This window comes from Anguilla anguilla, chromosome 9 (assembly GCF_013347855.1).
Source record: "Anguilla anguilla isolate fAngAng1 chromosome 9, fAngAng1.pri, whole genome shotgun sequence".
NCBI lineage: Eukaryota > Metazoa > Chordata > Actinopteri > Anguilliformes > Anguillidae > Anguilla > Anguilla anguilla.
This window is the reverse complement of record NC_049209.1, coordinates 54,671,552-54,691,551: the sequence shown is the minus strand read 5'-3', so window position 1 is coordinate 54,691,551 and position 20,000 is coordinate 54,671,552. Positions and strand designations below refer to the sequence as shown.

The 20,000-nt window shown below is 50.8% G+C and overlaps 4 protein-coding genes, 1 long non-coding RNA gene, 1 other non-coding gene and 1 pseudogene across 10 annotated transcripts in view; 6 read left to right on the top strand and 1 right to left on the bottom strand.

Moving 5' to 3' along the window:
- Positions 1–2,779, top strand: part of LOC118235511 (neuroligin-2-like) — a 52,941-nt gene extending 50,162 nt beyond the window's left edge. For 2 of the 3 annotated variants that reach the window (XM_035432938.1, XM_035432939.1), the window contains 2 exons: positions 114–480; positions 886–2,779. In XM_035432938.1, coding sequence (XP_035288829.1) covers positions 114–480; positions 886–1,777 — 1,259 coding nt within the window. In that variant the 3' untranslated portion in view covers positions 1,778–2,779. The remainder of the gene's footprint in view (positions 1–113; positions 481–885) is intronic. The other variant, XM_035432940.1, reaches the window with a different exon arrangement.
- Positions 2,780–6,126: 3,347 nt separating this feature from the next.
- LOC118235517 lies at positions 6,127–9,209 on the top strand. Of its 2 annotated transcripts, XR_004766868.1 has the most exons (4): positions 6,127–6,768; positions 7,302–7,376; positions 7,879–8,380; positions 9,109–9,209. It is a non-coding gene; the product is annotated as an uncharacterized LOC118235517 (long non-coding RNA). The 2 variants fall into 2 exon arrangements; XR_004766867.1 differs by lacking the exons at positions 7,302–7,376; positions 9,109–9,209 and having other exon boundaries at positions 7,879–8,840.
- Positions 8,655–8,845, top strand: LOC118236831. The gene has a single exon (XR_004767111.1). It is a non-coding gene; the product is annotated as a U2 spliceosomal RNA (small nuclear RNA).
- A 559-nt stretch (positions 9,210–9,768) lies between the features above and the next one.
- Positions 9,769–11,399, top strand: LOC118235514 (annotated as a pseudogene).
- Positions 11,400–13,483: 2,084 nt separating this feature from the next.
- On the top strand, positions 13,484–16,331 carry LOC118235513 (endonuclease domain-containing 1 protein-like). The gene is made up of 2 exons (XM_035432944.1): positions 13,484–14,508; positions 15,201–16,331. Exons 1-2 carry the CDS (start codon positions 14,200–14,202, stop codon positions 15,807–15,809), a joined length of 918 nt encoding a protein of 305 aa, XP_035288835.1. The 5' UTR covers positions 13,484–14,199; the 3' UTR covers positions 15,810–16,331.
- Positions 16,332–17,216: 885 nt separating this feature from the next.
- The window catches only part of pop7 (POP7 homolog, ribonuclease P/MRP subunit), a 3,165-nt gene continuing 381 nt past the window's right edge, over positions 17,217–20,000 (bottom strand). Inside the window, exons 2-3 of the mRNA XM_035432946.1 lie at positions 18,702–18,902; positions 17,217–18,234 (exon numbers count right to left, since the gene is read on the bottom strand). Coding sequence (XP_035288837.1) covers positions 17,764–18,216 — 453 coding nt within the window. The 5' untranslated portion in view covers positions 18,217–18,234; positions 18,702–18,902 and the 3' untranslated portion in view covers positions 17,217–17,763. The remainder of the gene's footprint in view (positions 18,235–18,701; positions 18,903–20,000) is intronic.
- Positions 19,363–20,000, top strand: part of LOC118235510 (GRB10-interacting GYF protein 1-like) — a 14,860-nt gene continuing 14,222 nt past the window's right edge. The window contains exon 1 of one of the 2 annotated variants that reach the window (XM_035432934.1): positions 19,363–19,406. The gene's annotated coding sequence lies outside the window, so the exon portion shown is untranslated. The remainder of the gene's footprint in view (positions 19,407–20,000) is intronic. The other variant, XM_035432935.1, reaches the window with a different exon arrangement.

The window sequence follows — 20,000 nt, the reverse complement described above, 5'->3', positions numbered from 1 at the left end:
CCTCCCCCTGTCCCCCCTCCCTTTCTCTCTGTCCCTTTCCCCCTCCCCCCCTCTCCTCCCCCCCCTCCCCCCTCCCCATCCCCCTCCCCCCCCTCTCTTCCTCTCTCTCTAAGGTAAAGACATTCTCAGAGAGACCATTAAGTTCATGTACACGGATTGGGCTGACCGGGAGAACACGGAGATGCGGCGTAAGACGCTGCTGGCGCTGTTCACCGATCACCAGTGGGTGGCGCCGGCGGTGGCCACGGCCAAGCTGCACGCCGAGTTCCAGTCGCCCGTGTACTTCTACACCTTCTACCACCACTGCCAGATGGAGGGGCGGCCGGACTGGGCGGACGCCGCGCACGGCGACGAGATCCCCTACGTGTTCGGCGTGCCCATGGTGGGCGCCACCGACCTCTTCCCCTGCAACTTCTCCAAGAACGACGTCATGCTCAGCGCCGTCGTCATGACCTACTGGACCAACTTCGCCAAGACCGGGTCAGTGCCCCCGGCCCCGCCCCCACAGCCAGCTCGGCCCCTCCCACTTCCTGTGTTCAGACCAGCTGCAGAGTACAGAGCGCATACAATCCGAGTCATACAGTCAGATCAGTGCATCAGGAACCTGAGGGCTTTTTATTATTTGTTATTATTATTATATATTATATAGCGTTACTGACCCTGCTGGGATTTAAGGCCTGGTCACAGTTGTGTGAGAGGTGGAGCGGCTGTCTGCAATGGCACAGATTAGGGCCTCTAATTCTGTCTCAGTCCTACTACAGACCAGTGCTACTGTGAGCTATGCTAACCCTAACCCTGTTAGACTTAACTCCGCCTACGCTGAGTTCCTATTGGCTGGGCGTTATCTCCCACCTGACTCTCCTGTGCTCTGATTGGCTCCTGCAGGGATCCCAACCTGCCCGTGCCCCAGGACACCAAGTTCATCCACACCAAGCCCAACCGCTTCGAGGAGGTGATCTGGACCAAGTTCAGCTCCAAGGACAAGCAGTACCTGCATATCGGCCTGAAGCCGCGCGTCCGCGACAACTACCGCGCCAACAAGGTGGCCTTCTGGCTGGAGCTGGTGCCCCACCTGCACAGCCTGCACCAGGAGTGCGTCTCCACGGCGACGCGCCAGCTGCCCGGCACCACGCGGGCGCCCTGGAACGGGCAGGGCAAGCCCCCCCGCACCACGCGCCAGCCCCCCGGCACGCTGCCCCCCGACCCCGAGCCTGAGTCCGAGCGCCCCCGCTTCTCCCCGTTCCCCAGCGACGTGCGCGACTACTCCACCGAGCTCAGCGTCACCGTGGCGGTGGGCGCCTCCCTCCTCTTCCTCAACATCCTGGCCTTCGCCGCGCTGTACTACAAGCGGGACCGGCGGCACGAGCTGCGGCCTCGCCGGCTGTCGCCCCAGCGCGGGCCCGCCAACGACCTGCCGCACGCGCCCGAGGAGGAGCTGATGTCGCTGCAGCTGAAGCGCTCGGAGCACGACCCGCACCGCGACCTGGAGCCGCTGCGCCCCCACGACATCCTGCGCCCCACCTGCCCCCCCGACTACACCCTGGCCCTCCGGCGGGCCCCTGAGGACCTGCCGCTCATCACGCCCAACACCATCACCATGATCCCCAGCACCATCAGCGGCATGCAGCCGCTTCACGTCTTCAACGCCTACCCCGGCCCCGCCCCCACGCCCGGCCCCGCCCCCGGACACGCCTACCCCGCCCCCGGCTCCACCCCCACGCCCACCTCCGGACACAACAACACCCTGTCCCACCCCCACTCCACCACCCGCGTATAGTGGAGCTGCAGAGCGGGGCGGGGGGGCGGGGGGCGGGGGGCAAGGCTGTGGAGAGGAAGCTCTCTTCATGTTCCTCTTTCAGAACTATTCGCCTCCTCTTGCTTCTCCTCCTGCTCCTCCTCCTCTCTCCTCCTCCTCTTTCTCTTCTACTCACACTGTTTCCTGCTGCTGTCGTGTAACAGAGGGTAGGGGCTGTGTTGTTTTCGGCAGGGTGGGAAGGGTGAGCCTTTACAGCACCTGGACAACAACGATTAAATTTCAGTCAAATATAATTTACACTGAACATTTTACAAAGAATGTGTCACAGTCAGCTTCATGGAGGACCCTGGCCTGAGCACACACAGGACAGGGGTGGACCCTGGGGGGCGAGAAGCAGACTCTGTCGGGGGGGGTGGGCAGCAGGGGGGACGTCCTCCTCTGCCCGGCCCGGGGGTCACAGGTGTGATCAGGTCATTTCTCCACCTGATCAGTCCAGAATCAATTCCCCAGCACACTCATATGTTCTCTGTAATAATTATAATAATTCATACTCTGTAATGATTATGATACTAATAATACAACTTATGAAATAAGAAGACACACACACACACGCACACACACACACACGCATACACACACACACAAACGCATACACACACACATGCACACCCACACACACACATCAGTGAGTCACAGCCATGCTTACTGTTGTTTCTTTAGTTCCTGGATGACCTCCTCTGTGTTGCTGACTGGCAGAATGTATTTGGTCTGAGTGGCAGGTTGTGCCCCCCCCCCCACCCCAAATCCTTCTCTAGCCCAGCTGGGCTTTAACAGCCAAGTGTCCCCAGGACATGTAAATGGGGGGGGTTGTGGGTGTGGTGTTACTCAGCCATGTGCCTGTGCCGTGAGAATGCTGTCTAACCCCCCCCCCACTTACGAATTCATAATCCTACAGTTTGACCCACTTTATCTTTAATCTGAGGAGGAGGATTTGAAAAAGGAGAGAAGGTGCCACCCCCCCCCCCCCCCCCCCCCCCCCCCCGCCCCTCGTACATAGGCTGGACATGTCCCACAGATGACAAACTGTATCTCCATGACAACAAAACATTTTATCTTCAAGAGACTGGCCTCTTTTGGTGTTTCAGCCTCAGTGAATGAAATTTAAGATCAGTTTATTAGACCAGTGTTAAAGAAAATAAGGACAAAACAATGGAAAACGGTTCAAAACTGTCAGATTCACACCTACTTTTTCTAGGACTTTTCTTGAGTTTTGTGGTCAGCTCACAGACAGAGGGCGCTGTTCCCCGGGATTGAAGATGAACACGTCGTCAGACGCACAGGACCAGGAAAGAAAAGGAAAACCTGTACATTTTTAAGTATCAGATCTGAAACTGGAAAACAAACTCTTATTTGTAAATATTGCGTTCCTTGTTTGGTTTTAGCGTGAACGGCTGCCAGTGTGTGTGATGGCAGGTGCAAGCGTGAGACTCCACTCTTTCACTCCCAGTTTCACGTGGGTCACAAGGTTAAAGGTCAGAGGTGACAGACGGGGTCGTGGTTCTCTGCCTGGTCAGACTGGCGGGCGCCGCACACAGTGAGAACAGCCCCCCCGATGCCCCCCCCCCCGACACTCCGCCCCCCCGCCACTAACGGACCCGTCTCCCGGGTGAGGAAGTGCTCAGTGCCTGCGGGACAGCCAGGTAACCCCTGCAGCTCCGCACACCTGGCCGTCCGCCTCACTCCTGATTTGATCTCACTGTAGCATTGCCCCGGGATCAAAGCCGTAGCACAGCCCTTTCGCGGGAGCCAGCGGCGGCGGCGGGATCAGCACCGGCCGTGAGCGTCGTTTCCACCGCCTGAACAGTCCCGCACTCCCAGCCCATCTGGCCTTACAGACAAGAGGAAGGGTAAACGGTCAGCGCCACAGCGCCCCCCGGTGGCTGTGGGAGGGAAGCGCAGAGAGACGCCGTCCAGTGTTTGCGGGCGCCGCAGAGCGTGCGCGGTTCAGCCTTACGATCGGAGGCTCTGCCGGCTCGGACACGCCTCTCATTCGCACGGATCCCAGCGGCGCGCGGATGGGCTAACGGCCGCTAGCGCGTGCTGCGTGAACGCTATTAGCCATCCAGACGAGTCGGGGATCAGCAGATCCGTGCAAATGCGACGCGGCTCCGTCCCAGCAGAACCCAACATTTTAGGAGGGACTAGTTTCTGGATCTTCTGATTTCTGCTGAATTGAATTATGTTTAGACAGGTTGAAATGGGCGAGCATGTTTCATTTATAAAGCAATCCTCAAAACAGACGAGAGCCTCCATTCTCCGCTTATTTTGGTGTCACGTTAATTATTTTTTTTCAGTTTGGGTTCAGACGTGATCATCTCTGGCTAAAGGCGCGGCAGGTTTTATGGGCTCTGCCCCAAAATGAGGAAACTGCTTATTTTCAAATAATTATTGAGCAAGAGATTTATTTGTGCGATGTGTTCTTACTGCGAGAGAAGAGGGAAGGAAATACTATATTTTTGAATGAAGAGAGTTTTTAAAAGGAGGTGGATGGAGGCAGACCCTTATCTCTGTGTGAGTGTCCCAACAGTGCAGACGCGTGATGGAATCTAACCTTCTCACAGCGTTCCCCCGCTGGTGCCAGAATGGTAAATGGTAAATGGACTGCATTTATATAGCGCTTTTATCCAAAGCGCTTTACAATTGATGCCTCTCATTTGCCAGAGCAGTTAGGAGTTAGGGGTTAGGTGTCTTGCTCAAGGACACTTCGACACGCCCAGGGCGGGGTTTGAACCGGCAACCCTCCGACTGCCAGACAATCGGTCTTACCTCCTGAGCTATGTCGCCCCACAGAATGCTGTGAGAATGTCCGGAGAACGTTAGGAGAACGTCATTCCAACGTTTCCAGGCCCACGGTTTGGGATGCCAAAGGGTCTTGCACCTGTTGTTTTCTTTCAAATTTTTGTCAAATTTAAAAAAAGAAGAAAAAACTCTTTAAAAAAAGTCTTGACATGAAAAATGTTAATAATGGGTTTTAAAAACGATTATTTAAAATAAAATAAAAAACAAAGTTGAAAAATATTAGTACAGTGAGGATATTTCTGTTTCATTTAGAAGTTGCTACACTCTGTACGGCGTGTATCTCTGATCGGGGAAACATTAAAAGACATTCATAGACAAACTATCCTGCGACTCTGGCTCTTCTGTTGCATGTTTGGCTTTTAGTATTTGTGCAGAAGACTTGAAAATCCTGAAAATGGTTCTATTAGCTACACCCCTCTGCAGGAATATGACTCTCCATAGGAATCCAGCTCTTCACCGTTTGGATTAGCTTTGTTGAATTTTTCATCATGTTATATATTTTTATATTGTCAGTTGTCCCCCATGAAAGTAAATGCCTTTCTTGCTCATTCGCTGTGACCTGAATGATTGTGTCAGTAATGGAGCTCAATGTGAGTCTGGGACCCATGCCCCCCCCCCCCCCCCCCCCCCCCCCAGGTGAGTCTGTGTCCCATCCCATTCACCCTGACCCCCCCAGGTGAGTCTGTGTCCCATCCCATTCACCCTGACCCCCCCAGGTGAGTTTGGGTCCCGTGCACTGTGGTCTGTACTGGGGTCAGTGCTGAGTTCAGTACTGTGGTCTGTACTGGGGTCAGTGCTGTGGTTTGTACCGTGGTCTGCACTGGGGTTTGTACTGGGGTCAGTGCTGTGGTCTGTACTGGGTTCAGTGCTAAGTTCTGTACTGTGGTCTGTATTGTCATCTGTACCGGAGTCAGTGCTGAGTTCTGTACCAGGGTCAGTGCTGTGGTCTGTACTGTGGTCTGCACTGGGTCAGTGCTGTGGTCTGTACTGTGGTCTGCACTGGGGTGAGTGACAGGACATAACCTGCAATATTATGAGGAGGTATTTATGTAATTCAGTTTCCTGTTGCCGTTATTTATATGCTGAGTGTTCCTTGCATGTTTCAGTCCAAGATGAATGAGAGAGCAGAGGGAGAGAGAGAATTAGTGATCATTTATTTATACGCCATTTTTCCTGCTTGGCGTGCAAAGCACTTTCTTAAATAAAGATTTAATTGACAAAAACTGACAGAATACAACCGAATGCATGAAGGCAGCGTATGTACTACCAGTCTGTATTATCACGCGATTCCGGTTAACGCGTGCCTGAGCGCGAAGTGAACCAGTGCGGAACTCGAAGCTCAGATCTCAGGCAGTGATGCGTCAAAAGATTTCCACTCTTCCGGGCGGGGGAATTTAACTGGATTACATTACATAGCCAATAAACAAAGTATCCCTACATCCGGTTTTGGTCGCCATCTTGTGAAATAGGCCTATAGGTGGCAGTAATGTACTTTCCAAGGATCAGTTTGGCGTTAGGCAATCAGGTAGAGGTAGAAGTTAGGCAAGGAGGTAGAAGTTCATTAACAGCCAACTGCCGAATTCAGTCAGTGTAACAGCCCCGTTTTTATTTTACTATTTCAAATCAGATTTCTTCGACTGGTGTCATCTCTCTGAATGGTGTTCTGCATAAACCGCAAATATTAGCAAAGATTTTCTTTTGGTTTCAGCAGAGAAGTGGAATGTGTCCAACAGCGTTTCTTTAACTTTGGGCGGCCAAAATCTTTAAATGAAACAAGTGAACTGGTGGCTAAAATTTAAAAAAAGAGAAACTAAAACTTTGAAACGGCATTGGCTGTGCACACACTAACCTCATGTCTACTTGTATTGCGCGCATGTAGTTGTGTGTTTCCCCTGCCAATAGCGGCCTCTAACAAGTTCGTTCTGCGTTGCCTTGTCTGTTGAACATTTATGGTATTTCGTTAGACTATATTCACTTTGTAGTCATTAAAGAAAATCATGTTGGAAGTATGAAAGGCAATGTATCTTCTCTAGACGGTAAAAGCATGTTTAAACCCGTTTTCAGTTATCTTCCGTGGGCATATTGTGAATAAAGGTGTATTGAATTCACGAAGTTCCCTCTTGACGCCTGTCATCAGGACCTCATCCGAGCATGTAAGTAAACTAAAAATTATTACTTGAGGGTATTCAGTGAGTGTAGGCTATTAATTGTCATTTGTGTATTGGGTATGGAGCAAGCACGCTGCTAACTATTATTAAATAGAATTAACCCTTTAATTTGTTGATAGCCAGGCTGTGTGTAGGCCTTCATTTTGGATGTAGCCTAGCCATTAGCTTGTTAAACGTTCGTTGAAAGAAATGCCCTAATCGGCACCACCGAGGCCTACTCTTGTTTGAATGTTGAAATGTATTCCAAAAAAGACTTCAGAGCGGTGCTTGTTGCGGTTTGTGAAGTCCCAATATTTTAGCAATTGACTATCGAATCGTTTGCTCTGGGGGGATTGTGTTTGTCTTATTTTTTATTTTACCTCCCTGTGGAATTTGGCCATAGACTAAAAGACTGAAACAAACACGGCAAACTATTGCTTAGGCTAGCCTGTAGCCTATGTTATGTTGCTCTACTGTGAGGCCTACGTGGAACTAAAACAAGTGACTGCCTAACAAACGATTTAAAATGGCGTTTACAGGTCATAGGACAGGACTGGGGGCACAATTCGAAATATATTTTGAAAGCGAAGAGACAGCAGCTTTGAATATAAGAGGTTTGGTGCATTTGTGTGTTTTTATTTATTTATTTTTTATATCCTTTATATTTATTGTTCGATAGATGGCCAGGTGGGATTAATCAGTACACACTTGGGCTTAGGGTACATTGTACACCTGTTGAGCCCATACCAGACTTGACGTATTTTTCTTACTTTTCGTCGAAATTAGAAGTTGTGTAATTAAGTGTTTACCTAATATTCCGCACGTGAAATAATCCAGCTCTTGTTGATATCAAATGTTGATTGTTAAATAAATGTTGTACTTCTGGCTAATTGGATTGCTTAACTACCCCTGGTTATAATAAAATAAATAAGTAAATAAATAACGTACTTGTAAATACGTGGCTGCACTTAGTCTAGCTGCAGCGTTTTCCGGAGTAGAAAAGACTGAGTCGTAATGGCACCGTTTACAGAAGCTAGGTGGTAGTCATATCTGTTACTTTATTTATTCTTGGCGAACGTTTATCTGTTTTCTTTCCTATTTAACGTTTGTTTGTAGGGAAACGATTGGCATGTGCATGTGCCCCAAAATAGCGTTGTTTCTGCGTCACCATGGCAATCTGTTTACCGTCCGCCAGAGGCGCTAGGGCCAAGTCGACCTATTCCGAGTCATTGGTTTAGAAGGAAATGTACGAATCGAGCGTCTACAAGTGCTCATTCTGTCCATTGATTTGAACTTGAATTAAAACTGACATTCGGTCAGTTAACGGAGGTGAAATGCATCTGATGTTTCTGCTCTGGGAAAGTGAAGTTGCGTTTGTGTCAGTGAGTTTAATGTCGTTCTCGGTGACAGTGATACGTCAGCTTATTGTCTGCTTGTTGTCTCATAATGTGACGTATATAACATTCTGTATTACTGACATCATATCACTCAGAATGTTATTTTAATATTCGAATTCCAGTTAAATGAAACCTGCCAAACCCGTGAACTTCGAAGCAGCGGCAAACCCTGAGCGCGGTTCGTGCGGTCTGTGCCTCCTCCTCTGCCGTAGTTTACTGGGGTGACGTATCAAAACTAATAGTACACTAATGAGTCTGGTTGGTGGAAAATGTTTTAGTGTATTTTGTAATGCATCATGGGATCTTTCCAAAATGATCAAACTACAAAAGAGTGCTTAATCTAGCTGCATGAACACGTGAATATATTATAATTTTTTTTTACCGGAGTTAAATTGTCGGGATTGTCCGGAACTGGAGGCAAAATTTGCCTTGCCGTCCCGTCACTGTGCGTGGTGTTTCCCACATCGACTCCCCCGACTCAAGCCGGCGTTCAGTATCGCTTCTCGGCCTTTTGGCTAAGATCAAGTGTAGTATCTGTTCTTATCAGTTTAATATCTGATACGTCCCCTATCTGGGGACCATATATTAAATTGATTTTTGGAACAGGGAGATGGAATAGGGGCTTGCTCCGTCCACTCCACGCATCGACCTGGTATTGCAGTACATCCAGGAACGGTGCACTCCCCCTTTGATGGTTAAAAATTAGATTGAGTGTTATAATTTGGTTAGTTGTATTAGCTGTTTTTTGTCTAAGTACAGGTATGTTGTATTAGCGCAATGTTGAGAATAGTAAGGGAAAAATCAAGAAAGTTTAATCATATAGTAGTATTCAGCATATGTGGTAAATTTGCTAAGAATGGCTTACCCCCAAGAATATTTTTAGAATTCTGATTTCTTAAAAAAAGAAGAGTGAATGTTGAATTTGTTATATTCCCGTTTCCCATTCTAGGAATGGTGGAATGAAAGTGACGGAGTTGTGAGTAACGATAGATTATTGGCTACTTTAATAACCATGGCTGAATCATTGATATTTTTTGATCGTCTTTATTATTATTATAAATGTCATCTTTATCATGTAGTGAGATGTTTCAAGCATTTTTAAATGTGATGGGTGAAAATATTATGGTGAATTTGTTATTAATATTTTTTGGCATGCTGCAAGACAGTGTTTCTTACCCCTTGGGTCGGGACCCAAAACATGTGGTGGGAGTATACAGGCCGTGTCACGGATTGAGTCGGTGCTGGTGTGTTATTTGATGCGCCCCATAAAGGGACTAAATACTAAAAGATACTAAATTTCAAATTTGGGTCTTGACATTAAAAAGTAGAAGACCCAGAGCTGTAAGTGTAAATCCTGGGTGTCTTTCGCCCCATTTGTGCTCAGTGCGAGTCTGAAATACAGAAGAGTGGATATGGAATTGGGTGTGTTGCACGCGCGCATGTGTGTGTGAGTGTGTCTGTGAATATGTATGAGTGTATGAGCGTGAGTGCATGTGTGTGAGAGTGTATGACTGTGTGTGTGCGTGTCTGTGAGTGAGTGAGTGTGGGTGAGTGTGTGAGAGAGAGTGTGTGTGCGTGTGCACCTGTGTGTGCGCGTGAGTGAGTGTGCATGTGTGTGAGTGTATGACTGTGTGTGTGCCTGTCTGAGTGAGTGAGTGAGTGTGGGTGAGTCTGTGTGAGAGAGTGTGTGTGTGTGCGCGTGTGCGCCTGTGTGTGTGTGTGAGTGATTTGCATACCCAGTCTCTGTTGGCTCTCTACTCTGTCCGTGTGGATTCAGTGTGTGGTTTAGACGCCGCTGGTTGTTTCCCACGGCGATGGCTCGGTGCTGGGCGTTGTTGCCGTGGCAGGTCACCGTGCTGGGGGTACTGTTGGCTGCTTGGCCGGGACGGTGTAGCGTGGGTACTGTCCTGCCCCCAGACTGCAGCCGGTTCCTGTATCAGGGCCGCGCCCCCACCGGGCTGGAGCACGCCAACTTGCTGTACATCTGCCAGCGTCTGGCCGGGCAGCCGCGGTTCCTCACGCTGTACGACACGCTGAACCGCGTCCCCGTCTACTCCGCCTACCGCTTCCGACGGTCTGCCGGCCTCAAGCGCGCCGACGCCGCCTGGATGTACGAGCCTCAGGTACGTGTCGGGCCCTTCTCCCAAAACTACTAGCATTAGCATTGCAGTGGGACAGTGCTAGCATTAGCATTGCAGTGGGACAGTGCTAGCATTAGCATTGCAGTGGGACAGTGCTAGCATTAGCACTGCCATGGTACAGTCCTAGTGTTAGCATTGCAGTGGCAGCCAGTATTTAATCTGATGTTTAATAGCCGTTCACATTCCCAGCACATTCATTCATCCAGCGTTAAATTTGCATTTACAGAAAAGCCTTCCTTCTGATATGAAATTTACATTTTCAGCCCTTCCTTTGTGTTACATATCAGCATTTCCATTTAGAGTTGCTGTTTTACACTGTAATTTGACTGGGCTGCTGGGTGGCACAGTCAGCTAAGGACCTGGCGCTCAGTTGAGAGACACGTTGCAGCATCCGAGCAGCATCTTTTCCTTCTAACCTGGCCGTTTCCTGCTGTGAGCCGCTGATGTCCTGAAAGCCTTCCTGTTTCCTGTTGGGCTGCAGCTGTCTGGTGTGTCGGGTTTGGGGGAGATGCAGCCGATCCCCCTGGAGGGCCTGCCGGACGGTGTTGAGGGGTCCCAGGCAGTGCTGGAGGACTACTCTAACAGTGTGGCGTTTGGGCGGGGGCAGCTGAACCCGGACGCGCACCAGGCTGACCCCTGGGACAAGGCGGCCACGTACACACTCACCAACGTGGTGCCGCTGAACCGGACCTTCAGCACTGGGCCCTGGAGCCAGCAGGAGCACCGCGTCCGCAAACGGCTCAACAACTACTGCCGCGGCCCCGCCTACATCGTTACCGGGGTGACCACCTCCGGCCGGGCCATCCGGCGCCGCGGTGTCCCGCGCGTCGCCATGCCGACCTACCTGTGGTCGGCGTACTGCTGCCCGGACTTCGACCGCAGCGCCCCCCCCGGAGGAGCGGGCCAGGCTGCCGGCCTTCGCCGCTCGCGGGCGGAACCTTCCGGGAGGCTGCGTCTCTGAACTCAGCCTGGCCCGTCTGCAGGACTTCCTCCGGACCTCCACCTGCGTGCACCAGAGCTTCCAGATCTTTCAGTACGACTGCGTCCCGTCCCCCTCCCCCCTGAGCTAGCGCTGCCCCCTCCCCCCTGTCTGCGTCCTGTCCCCCTCCCTGCGTCCCATCCCCGTCCCCCCCTCCCCCCGTCTGCGTCCCGTCCCCCTCCCCCCTCCACTAGCTGCTCCCCTCCCTGCGTCCCGTCGCCCTCACCCCTCCGTTAGCGCTGCCCCCCTCCGCTAACTGTCCCCCCCTCTGCTAGCCGCCCCCCCTCCCCCCCGATCTAGCTGTGCCCCTTTCCAGCTGATAGAACTCTCAGACCCTAAATATCTTCTGTACTCCAGCTGTTATGTAGTGATGTTGGTTGTGTCTGTGTTTGTAGAGTGATGGATGTGCTTTTAAACTCAATAAAAGTTCACTCTTAATTACTCTTGTTGTTTTTGGTCCTAAAATGTGTGAAAATGGGTCCTGTAGCCCTGGTAGAATGAGCGATCTCCACCGCTTGGCTCCATGCTGCAGTTTTATAGCGCCAGTGGGAGGGGTTTTCTGACCTGCCATCCGGGCAGAGACGCTCACAGCGAGTGCTGATTGACCTGGTACGTTCATGCCTGCTCACAATGAACCACTTCCCCCTGACACCGAGCCTGTAACTGGGCATGAGCCTGTAACTGGGCATGAGCCTGTCCTGGGCATGAGCCTGTCCTGGGCATGAGCCTGTCCTGGGCATGAGCCTGTAACTGGGCATGTGCCTGTAACTGGGCATGAGCCTGTAACTGGGCATGAGCCTGTCCTGGGCATGAGCCTGTAACTGGGCATGAGCCTGTCCTGGGCATGAGCCTGTAACTGGGCATGAGCCTGTAACTGGGCATGAGCCTGTAATTGGGCATGAGCCTGTCCTGGGCATGAGCCTGTAACTGGGCATGAGCCTGTCCTGGGCATGAGCCTGTAACTGGGCATGAGCCTGTAACTGGGCATGAGCCTGTCCTGGGCATGAGCCTGTCCTGGGCATGAGCCTGTCCTGGGCATGAGCCTGTAATTGGGCATGAGCCTGTAACTGGGCATGTTATTGGGCTTTAGCTTGTTATTGGGCATTAGCCCATAATTTGGCGTTAGCGCGTTATTGGGCATTAGCCCATAATTTGGCGTTAGCACGTTATTGGATTAAGCCTGTTACTGGACTTGAGCCAGTATGTGTAGACCTGCCATATTTGTCCCACAGGAAGCCATTAGCTGTAAGGCCCAGGAGCAGGTCCCATCACATGAGGAGGGTGACCTGGTGCTTCTAATGCACACAGTTTAAATTTGGTTATCTCTTCCTTGTTCCTGGCACGGTGTTCATCCAGGCTTTCAGACATAGAATCGCCCGGCACCTCAACGTCAGGCAGCACAGCAGCTTGGACCCCAGCGGAGAGAGAGTCACGTTTCTTTAATCTCTTCAGCGGAGATCACATTATGCTTTCGCATGCTTTACATAGCATGAAGTGTCCACTGATAGCTTTATGACTGATAGCCAGTGGCATAACGCAGGGCCCAGTCCAGTGTGTGACGGGCTCTTTGTCCTGGACCCACAGCCTGTTTGCATTGTGCACTGTAACGATAGCGCACCGCTGGCTAACGGGCTCTGCGTTCGGCTGACTGGCAGTGTTCCAGGAAGCAGTCTGGGGCTGTGACCCCCGTACCGCAGGGCCGAACCGGCGCGTGACTGTCTGTGACGGGTTGGCGGCTTCCTCTTAATCCGCCAGGAAGAGGAGAGTGGCGAGGTGTAGCGGTTAGAGGCACAGGCTCTGAAAGGCTGCCTGAAACGCCTTCCTTTGCTCTATTAATACAGGAAAGATCTATAACAGCAGGGTTTGTCTGAAATGGGGGCTCTGTGTGTCTCCTGTGGTGTGTGAGTGTGATTGTGTGAGAGTGCATGTTTGTGTATAAGTGTGTGCGTGTGTGTGAGAGAGATTGAGAGCTGCAATCTCTGTAGCTCTGGTGCTGGACCAGTTTAATCTGAATTAATGACCCAGTACCTGGTGCACCTGTGTGGGTCCCAAACAGCACTGCAGAAAAACACCTTCCGCCTTCGTCAGTAAAACACCCTCCGGCAAAACATCCAGCACAGCCAGCTATCCAATTCACTATGCAATCAAGTCATTTAAAGGCAATGAAATAATTAGCAGAGGCTGTAAAACCAGGCAGAAACTATGAAGGGACAACCTTGAATGAGTTTTAAAGGCTGCTGTACTCTCTGGAGTGCTCTACATACTGGGGGTCACCTGCTACAAGTAAGATGCTCAGCCTGAATCTATTTAATGCAGATGCACCCAGTTTCGGTCCAGTCACACACAGCCTATATAAAAGGCTGCCTAATAAGAAAATAACTAGCCCAGGGCATCACCTTTACTGTTCCTGTTAATCTGTTTGGGCTGAATGACGGCCCAATGTAAAGCGGTAAAGCTATAAACGATGGTGTGGTTTGCCAGTCGGCTTCTTGCTTTGCATATTGAATCGATATCATTTAAATGAACTCCACACGTCTGACTGATCCATTGTGACGCCAACGCTGATCTATCAGACGACCTGACGCTATTCTACTGACTACACAATCTATCCGAAGACCTGAAGTTATTCTACGGGCTACACCGATCTATCCAAAGACCTGAAGTTATTCTACGGGCTACACCGATCTATCCAAAGACCTGAAGTTATTCTACGGGCTACACCGATCTATCCGAAGACCTGAAGTTATTCTACGGGCTACACCGATCTATCCAAAGACCTGAAGTTATTCTACGGGCTACACCGATCTATCCAAAGACCTGAAGTTATTCTACGGGCTACACCGATCTATCCAAAGACCTGAAGTTATTCTGCCGGCTGCACCGATCTATCCGAAGGCGTTCCGTTCTCCTGCCGGTCAGCATGCAGCCGTTACCGCTGTGGAGTTTGGTTTCGCTCTTGGCGTGTTTCCACGGCGCCCAGCGCATGGCCGCCACGGTGGTGCAGGACTTCAACCACGTGGAGCGGTGCAAAGACTCGCTGTACATGGGCACGCCGCCGCGGGGCTTCCTCAGCCCCAGCCTGAAGAGGATCTGCCAGCGCTACGCAGACCGGCCGCGCTACGTCACCCTGTACAACCCGCGCCTGCGCATCCCCGTCTACTCCGCCTACACCTTCAAGAAGACCGAAGGCGACCGCCGTGTGGACTACCCCTGGATGTACGAGCCGCAGGTCAGTGCCCCGAAGAACTACGGCTGCTGCGGCCGGCTGCGTGTAGCTGTGCCACATTTATATTACAGCCCGCTTTAAAAACATCCACGGTGGCATTATAGTTTACATATTAGCAGCACTGGCAGCTGATATTAGGTGAGGGGAAGATGGTGGAAGAATACTTAAAGTTCTCTGGTTTCTTCCCACGGTCCACAGACAGTTTAGAGTATCCAGTTAGGCACAGACATGCAGCTTAGGCTAACTGGACACTAAATGACCCGTATGATGTGTGAATGAGTGCATGGATTTGGGACCTGTCCAGGGTGTATTCCTGCCTCTCACCCAAAGCTGGGACCCTGTGCAGGAATAAGTGGGTTAGATGATGGATGGATTTGGTAATCGTCTCTGTTCTGTCTCTTCTGAAATCTTAGTGCTTCGATAAATTTGACAAAGAGAATTTCTGTTCTGTTTATTTCAGTAAATTTTTTTCAGTCCTTCCTTACAGGTGCTCAAAGTTCATTCAAGCTTAAAAACAAAAAATGACAAAAATGCACATGCATAATGACAACCAGCCATTGTGCATGAGCCAGTGCTTGCTGAGAAGGTAACCAGCTTGCCCATGTATGCACTCGGTCTCTCTCTCTCCCTCCCTTCTTCCTCTGTCTCTCTCTCTTCCCTCCCTCCCTCCTCTCTCTCTGTCTCTCGCCCCCCAGCTGGCGGAGGTGGATGGGAACGGGAACATGATGCCCTTCCCGCAGGGTTACCTGCACATGAAGTTTGAGGACAGCCAGGCGGTTCTGGACGACTACTCGGACGTGGTTCTGTACGAGCGGGGGCACCTGAACCCGGACCAGCACCAGTCGGACCCGCACGACCGGGCCGCCACCTACACGCTGACCAACGTGGTGCCGGAGATCCGCGAGTTCAACATCGGGCCGTGGCAGCAGCACGAGGAGCGGCTCCGCGTGCGGCTCAACAACTTCTGCCGCGGCACCGCCTACATCGTCACCGGGGTGACCACGGCTGGTCACATGATCCGCCGCAACAACCAGGACCGCGTGGGCATCCCGGAGGACGTGTGGAGCGCGTACTGCTGCACGGACTACGACCGCAACGCGCCGCACGACGTGCGGGTCCGCTTCCCCACACAGGCCTTCCTGGCCAAGAACGCCAAGGAGTTCAGCGCTGTGCACGAGATGACCGTGCTGGACCTGGAGATCTACCTCAAGACCAAGATGGACGTGGACCAGAACTTCCAGATCTTCTACGACAACTGCGTGTCCCCCTCGCCCCTCCCTCAGTACCTGCACCACACCATCTAACCCCCCCACCCTCTCTTCTGTGGGTAGAATTCACCAGGTTTATGCTTCTGATTATCCTCTCTCTCTCTCTATTCATGTAGGGGTTATTTCTGATACATAAAATATGTGAATTTCCTTTTAAAGCCCCAAAGCGCCCATTTTCTCTTCCATAAACTGAATGAAGTGCCTGAATCCCCCCCAAAAAACATCATCATCAGACTGCAGGGGATTTTACATCTTTAGAAGGGCAATATTATCATTATGTTGTTGAAGTTTTAAATATTCTATATCCTCTGTTTTTATCATAATATAATCTTCTCACTCCACTTATAATAATGTCTGGTGACAAAGTAAATTTTGAGTATAAAATGACATCTCTAGTACATTTGTTGTTTGGTTCAAATTAAGTTAATCCTTTCTCTAAATACATATCTACAGTTAGAATAGTTAATAACTTTAAGCCTCAGATGTAACTCACGTCTATGTACATTCCTCTAACTTTCAGGGGAAAGAGAAATGTAATAAAAGATGAAACAATGGGGACACTGTGCTTCCTGACATCATTTGCACAAATGTGCTTTTGAATATGAGAGTCATGTGATCTCAATTAAACCTTATCTGCATTTACAGCGTGGCCCTGTATCTCTGCTGAGCTAAACCGCTGCATGGTGTCCACCCTACCTGCCTCCGCCTTTTCTTCCAGAGAATGGGCTCTTTGTGTGAGGTGCTGTGTGAGGGGCGGTGTGGGGGAGATGAGGGGTGGGGTGGGGGAGGTGTGTGTGGTGTGAGGGGAGGTGTGTGTGGTGTGGGGGGAGGTGTGGGGGAGTTGAGGGGTGTGAGGGGAGGTGTGGGGGAGGTGTGTGTGGTGTGAGGGGAGGTGTGGGGTGGTGTGAGGAGTGGTGTGGGGGAGATGAGGGGTGGTGTGGGGGAGGTGTGTGGTGTGAGGGGAGGTGTGGGTGGTGTGAGGGGAGGTGTGTGTGGTGTGAGGGGAGGTGTGGGGTGGTGTGAGGGGTGGTGTGGGGGAGATGAGGGGTGGTGTGGGTGGTGTGTGTGGTGTGAGGGGAGGTGTGGGTGGTGTGAGGGGAGATGTGGGGTGGTGTGAGGGGGAGATGAGGGGAGGTGTGAGGAGGAGATGAGGGGTGGTGTGGGGGAGATGAGGGGTGGTGTAAGGGGTGGTGTGGGGGAGGTGTGTGTGGTGTGAGGGGAGGTGTGGGGAGGGGTCCTGAGTTTGGAAGGTCTCCTTTCAGATTCTGCTCTTTGCTTGATTGTTTGCAAAATGAACGGCTTCAGACATTTCAGAAGACGGACAGATATTACTGAGCCAACCCGGTATGAAAATGTTATGAATGATAAGGCTCTGCTCTTCAGAGGAAACTTCAGTTTTAGTCTTCTGCTCAAGTCAGAAAAACAGCGGAAACCTGCAACCAATTCTTTTTGACACATTTTATTCTGTTCAGCTCAGGATTGGCACAACTACAAACCACAACACATTTGCAAACAGAAAACTGAGAATCCATTTAGCATCAACACTGGACTGTAAATTCTACATGATGCTGGACGCATACATTCATCTTGCCCAAATAAAACTGCAAACCAAAGCTAGTGAACGGCACGCAGGACGGTCACCATGTTCCAGCGCTGGAGTCCGAGTTACTGAGACACAGCAACAGCCCGACTGCACACTACAGCTCAGTGTCACAAACATTACATCGTAACGGCATCCATTCATTACACAAGGAGCTGCAGCTGCAGCCTCACACATAACAGGATGTGACAACGGGAGGGGAGGAGTTCTGTCCTGTGTCTCTGTCAATCAAATGACTGTCTTTTCTGTAAACCATTTACAGTTAATTTACCTTTCAGCTCCCAACAGGCCGACGAGCCACCCCTCCTTGGCCCAAAACTGCTGAGGGTCTTTGGGAAGGTGTGGCCTCCCTCTGGCACAGGACAGGTGGGGTGTGGCCAGTTGCCGTGGTCACTGCGGGTCGGGGTAGTACACTTTGATGTGAATGGCCGAGTTGTTGCGTGTGTGGGTGAGTGGCTCCGCCCCCCCGAGCCCCGCCTCCTCCGGCTCCAGGTCGTCCACCAGCTCCACGGTAGAGGTGTTGGCGGCCAGCTGCAGCGCCCCCTGGCTGGACGCCTGCAGTTGCAGCGCGATGTTGATGGCGCGGTTGATGGCCAGCCCGAGCCCGTGGACGCAGATCTCCCTCTGCCCGCCGCCGTCCAGCAGCTTCTGGCAGCGCGCCAACTGCGCCCGGAAGTCCGTCTTCATGTTGACGTAGACGTCGTTGCGGCGCTTGGGCAGTTTCCGCGGCAGACGCTTCCGGAGGGTGAACTCCACCGGGTCCATCTCCACCCCCGGGCCCTCGCCCCCCGCCGCCGCGCTCTGCGCCAGACACTTGGCGGCTGGACTGCAAGGCTCCGCCATTTCACAGAGAGGGCAACGCTGGCATGGGAGCAGTCATAAGAGGTTACCTAAACAGACAGTTATTCCATCCACATTTGCGTGGAAAGGCAATTAATCAGTAGTAGATGTACAATGTAAATTATTATTTTCGGATTGTTTTCTTCTCGTTTCGGATCGTGTGCAGTCACACCATTGATGTCACAATAGAATAACCAGGTGGCCGACTCCTTATTCGTAACATGGAATATTCAATTTACCCTCAATTAACACTGAAACATTCCTTAACATAGAACATTAGGTCAGGCGACGTCATGATTGTATTGGGTTAAAGTTTTACCAATATTAGCCAGCTGAGCGAGACTACCGACTAACAGCAGCAGTTGGACCCGAGAATGTGGTCGTAACGTGCCGTCGACGCAGCTGCTGTTTGACAGATGTGGGCATTGCCAATCGGCGGTTTATACGGCATTCACTTTACAAATATGAACAACTTATCTGGCGCTTACCTTGCTTCACAAACAGACGCAAAGGATAATTGTTCAGCGGTCCCAAGAAACAATGTTGGTTTGGAAATTGCTTTTCTCCGATTCAGATGCAGAATCCGTAGTGACTGAGCCGCAGCGCCGAACGGTGGAACGGAAGTGTGTATGACGTCATATCCACTGGGAAGCAGTCCAACAGCGACGCTCATAGGTTGGCCAAATGACCTGTGCAGTAATGAACACAAACGATTGCAATAAAATGTAACAATAAAAAGCAATAATTACAGTTAATGAATGCGTCGGTGATTTACAGAACTTTGAATTGCTCGTGGTTTTTCATCGGTATATACATCTAAATAAATCACTTTTGCTGTAAAAATTCTCCTCGTGTAAAATGATTTAGACATAAGGCGAATGAGCTCCCTGCGTCACGTGACGTGGGTCAGCCTGCCCCCAGTTCTCCTTGGTCACGTGGTGAGAACAGGGCGGCCATCTTACTAATACAGAACCAGAAGGGGTTGGGATAAGAGGCGTAAACAAAAACCGCGACCGTTGGGCAGTGGCAAAATAATTAATAAATTAAAACCACACTTAGAACATTTGCAAACAGTACGACTTCGTTGGACGAACAAAACACATAAACAGAAATAAGATATAAAATATATCTACTCGAAGAGTATATTAAAACCACGACTGAAAATAAAGAAAGTTAACGTGAACAGAAAGAAGGTAAGACCCTTGTGCACTCGCTGCGTGCTGCAGAAATAAATGAAAACTTGTGCTAAACGTATTCTGAAAACTTAATGTGAAAATGCATTCGCCTGCGTTGTGCAGTATTTATTTACATAAGACTGCCTGGATGTGTGGGTGGATATGGCTCGGCCTGGGGACTGCTCTCAACTCCGTGTGGCTTGGCTGCGTTTGTATTTGTTTTGAAGTGGCGGGTAGGCCCGAGAAAGCCGCGGTGTGGAGTTGCGTGGCCCGCTGGTGGTGAGGAAGGGGGCGGGGTGCCGCATTCCTGCTCACTTTCCGCCCCTCTGGCAAAATGTCTGGTCCCTTTAGCCTCACGCCTACAGGCTCTTCCTGAACTCTGAAAGCTGCATGCTGCATCGTTAAAGTATTTAGTCTATCAGCTAGCTCCGGGGCACACTTATCCGAACGGCGAGTTAACATTAGTTTGTTATTTAGCCGTAACTTTTTTGAAAACAAAGATTCGGAAGTAAAACCAAACACAGCCAACTAGCCGCCTGCTAGCTGCCAACGTGCCCAAATCTGTGTTTACCGCAGTTAAATTAAAGAGCGTATTACTGTGACGAGTTTGGC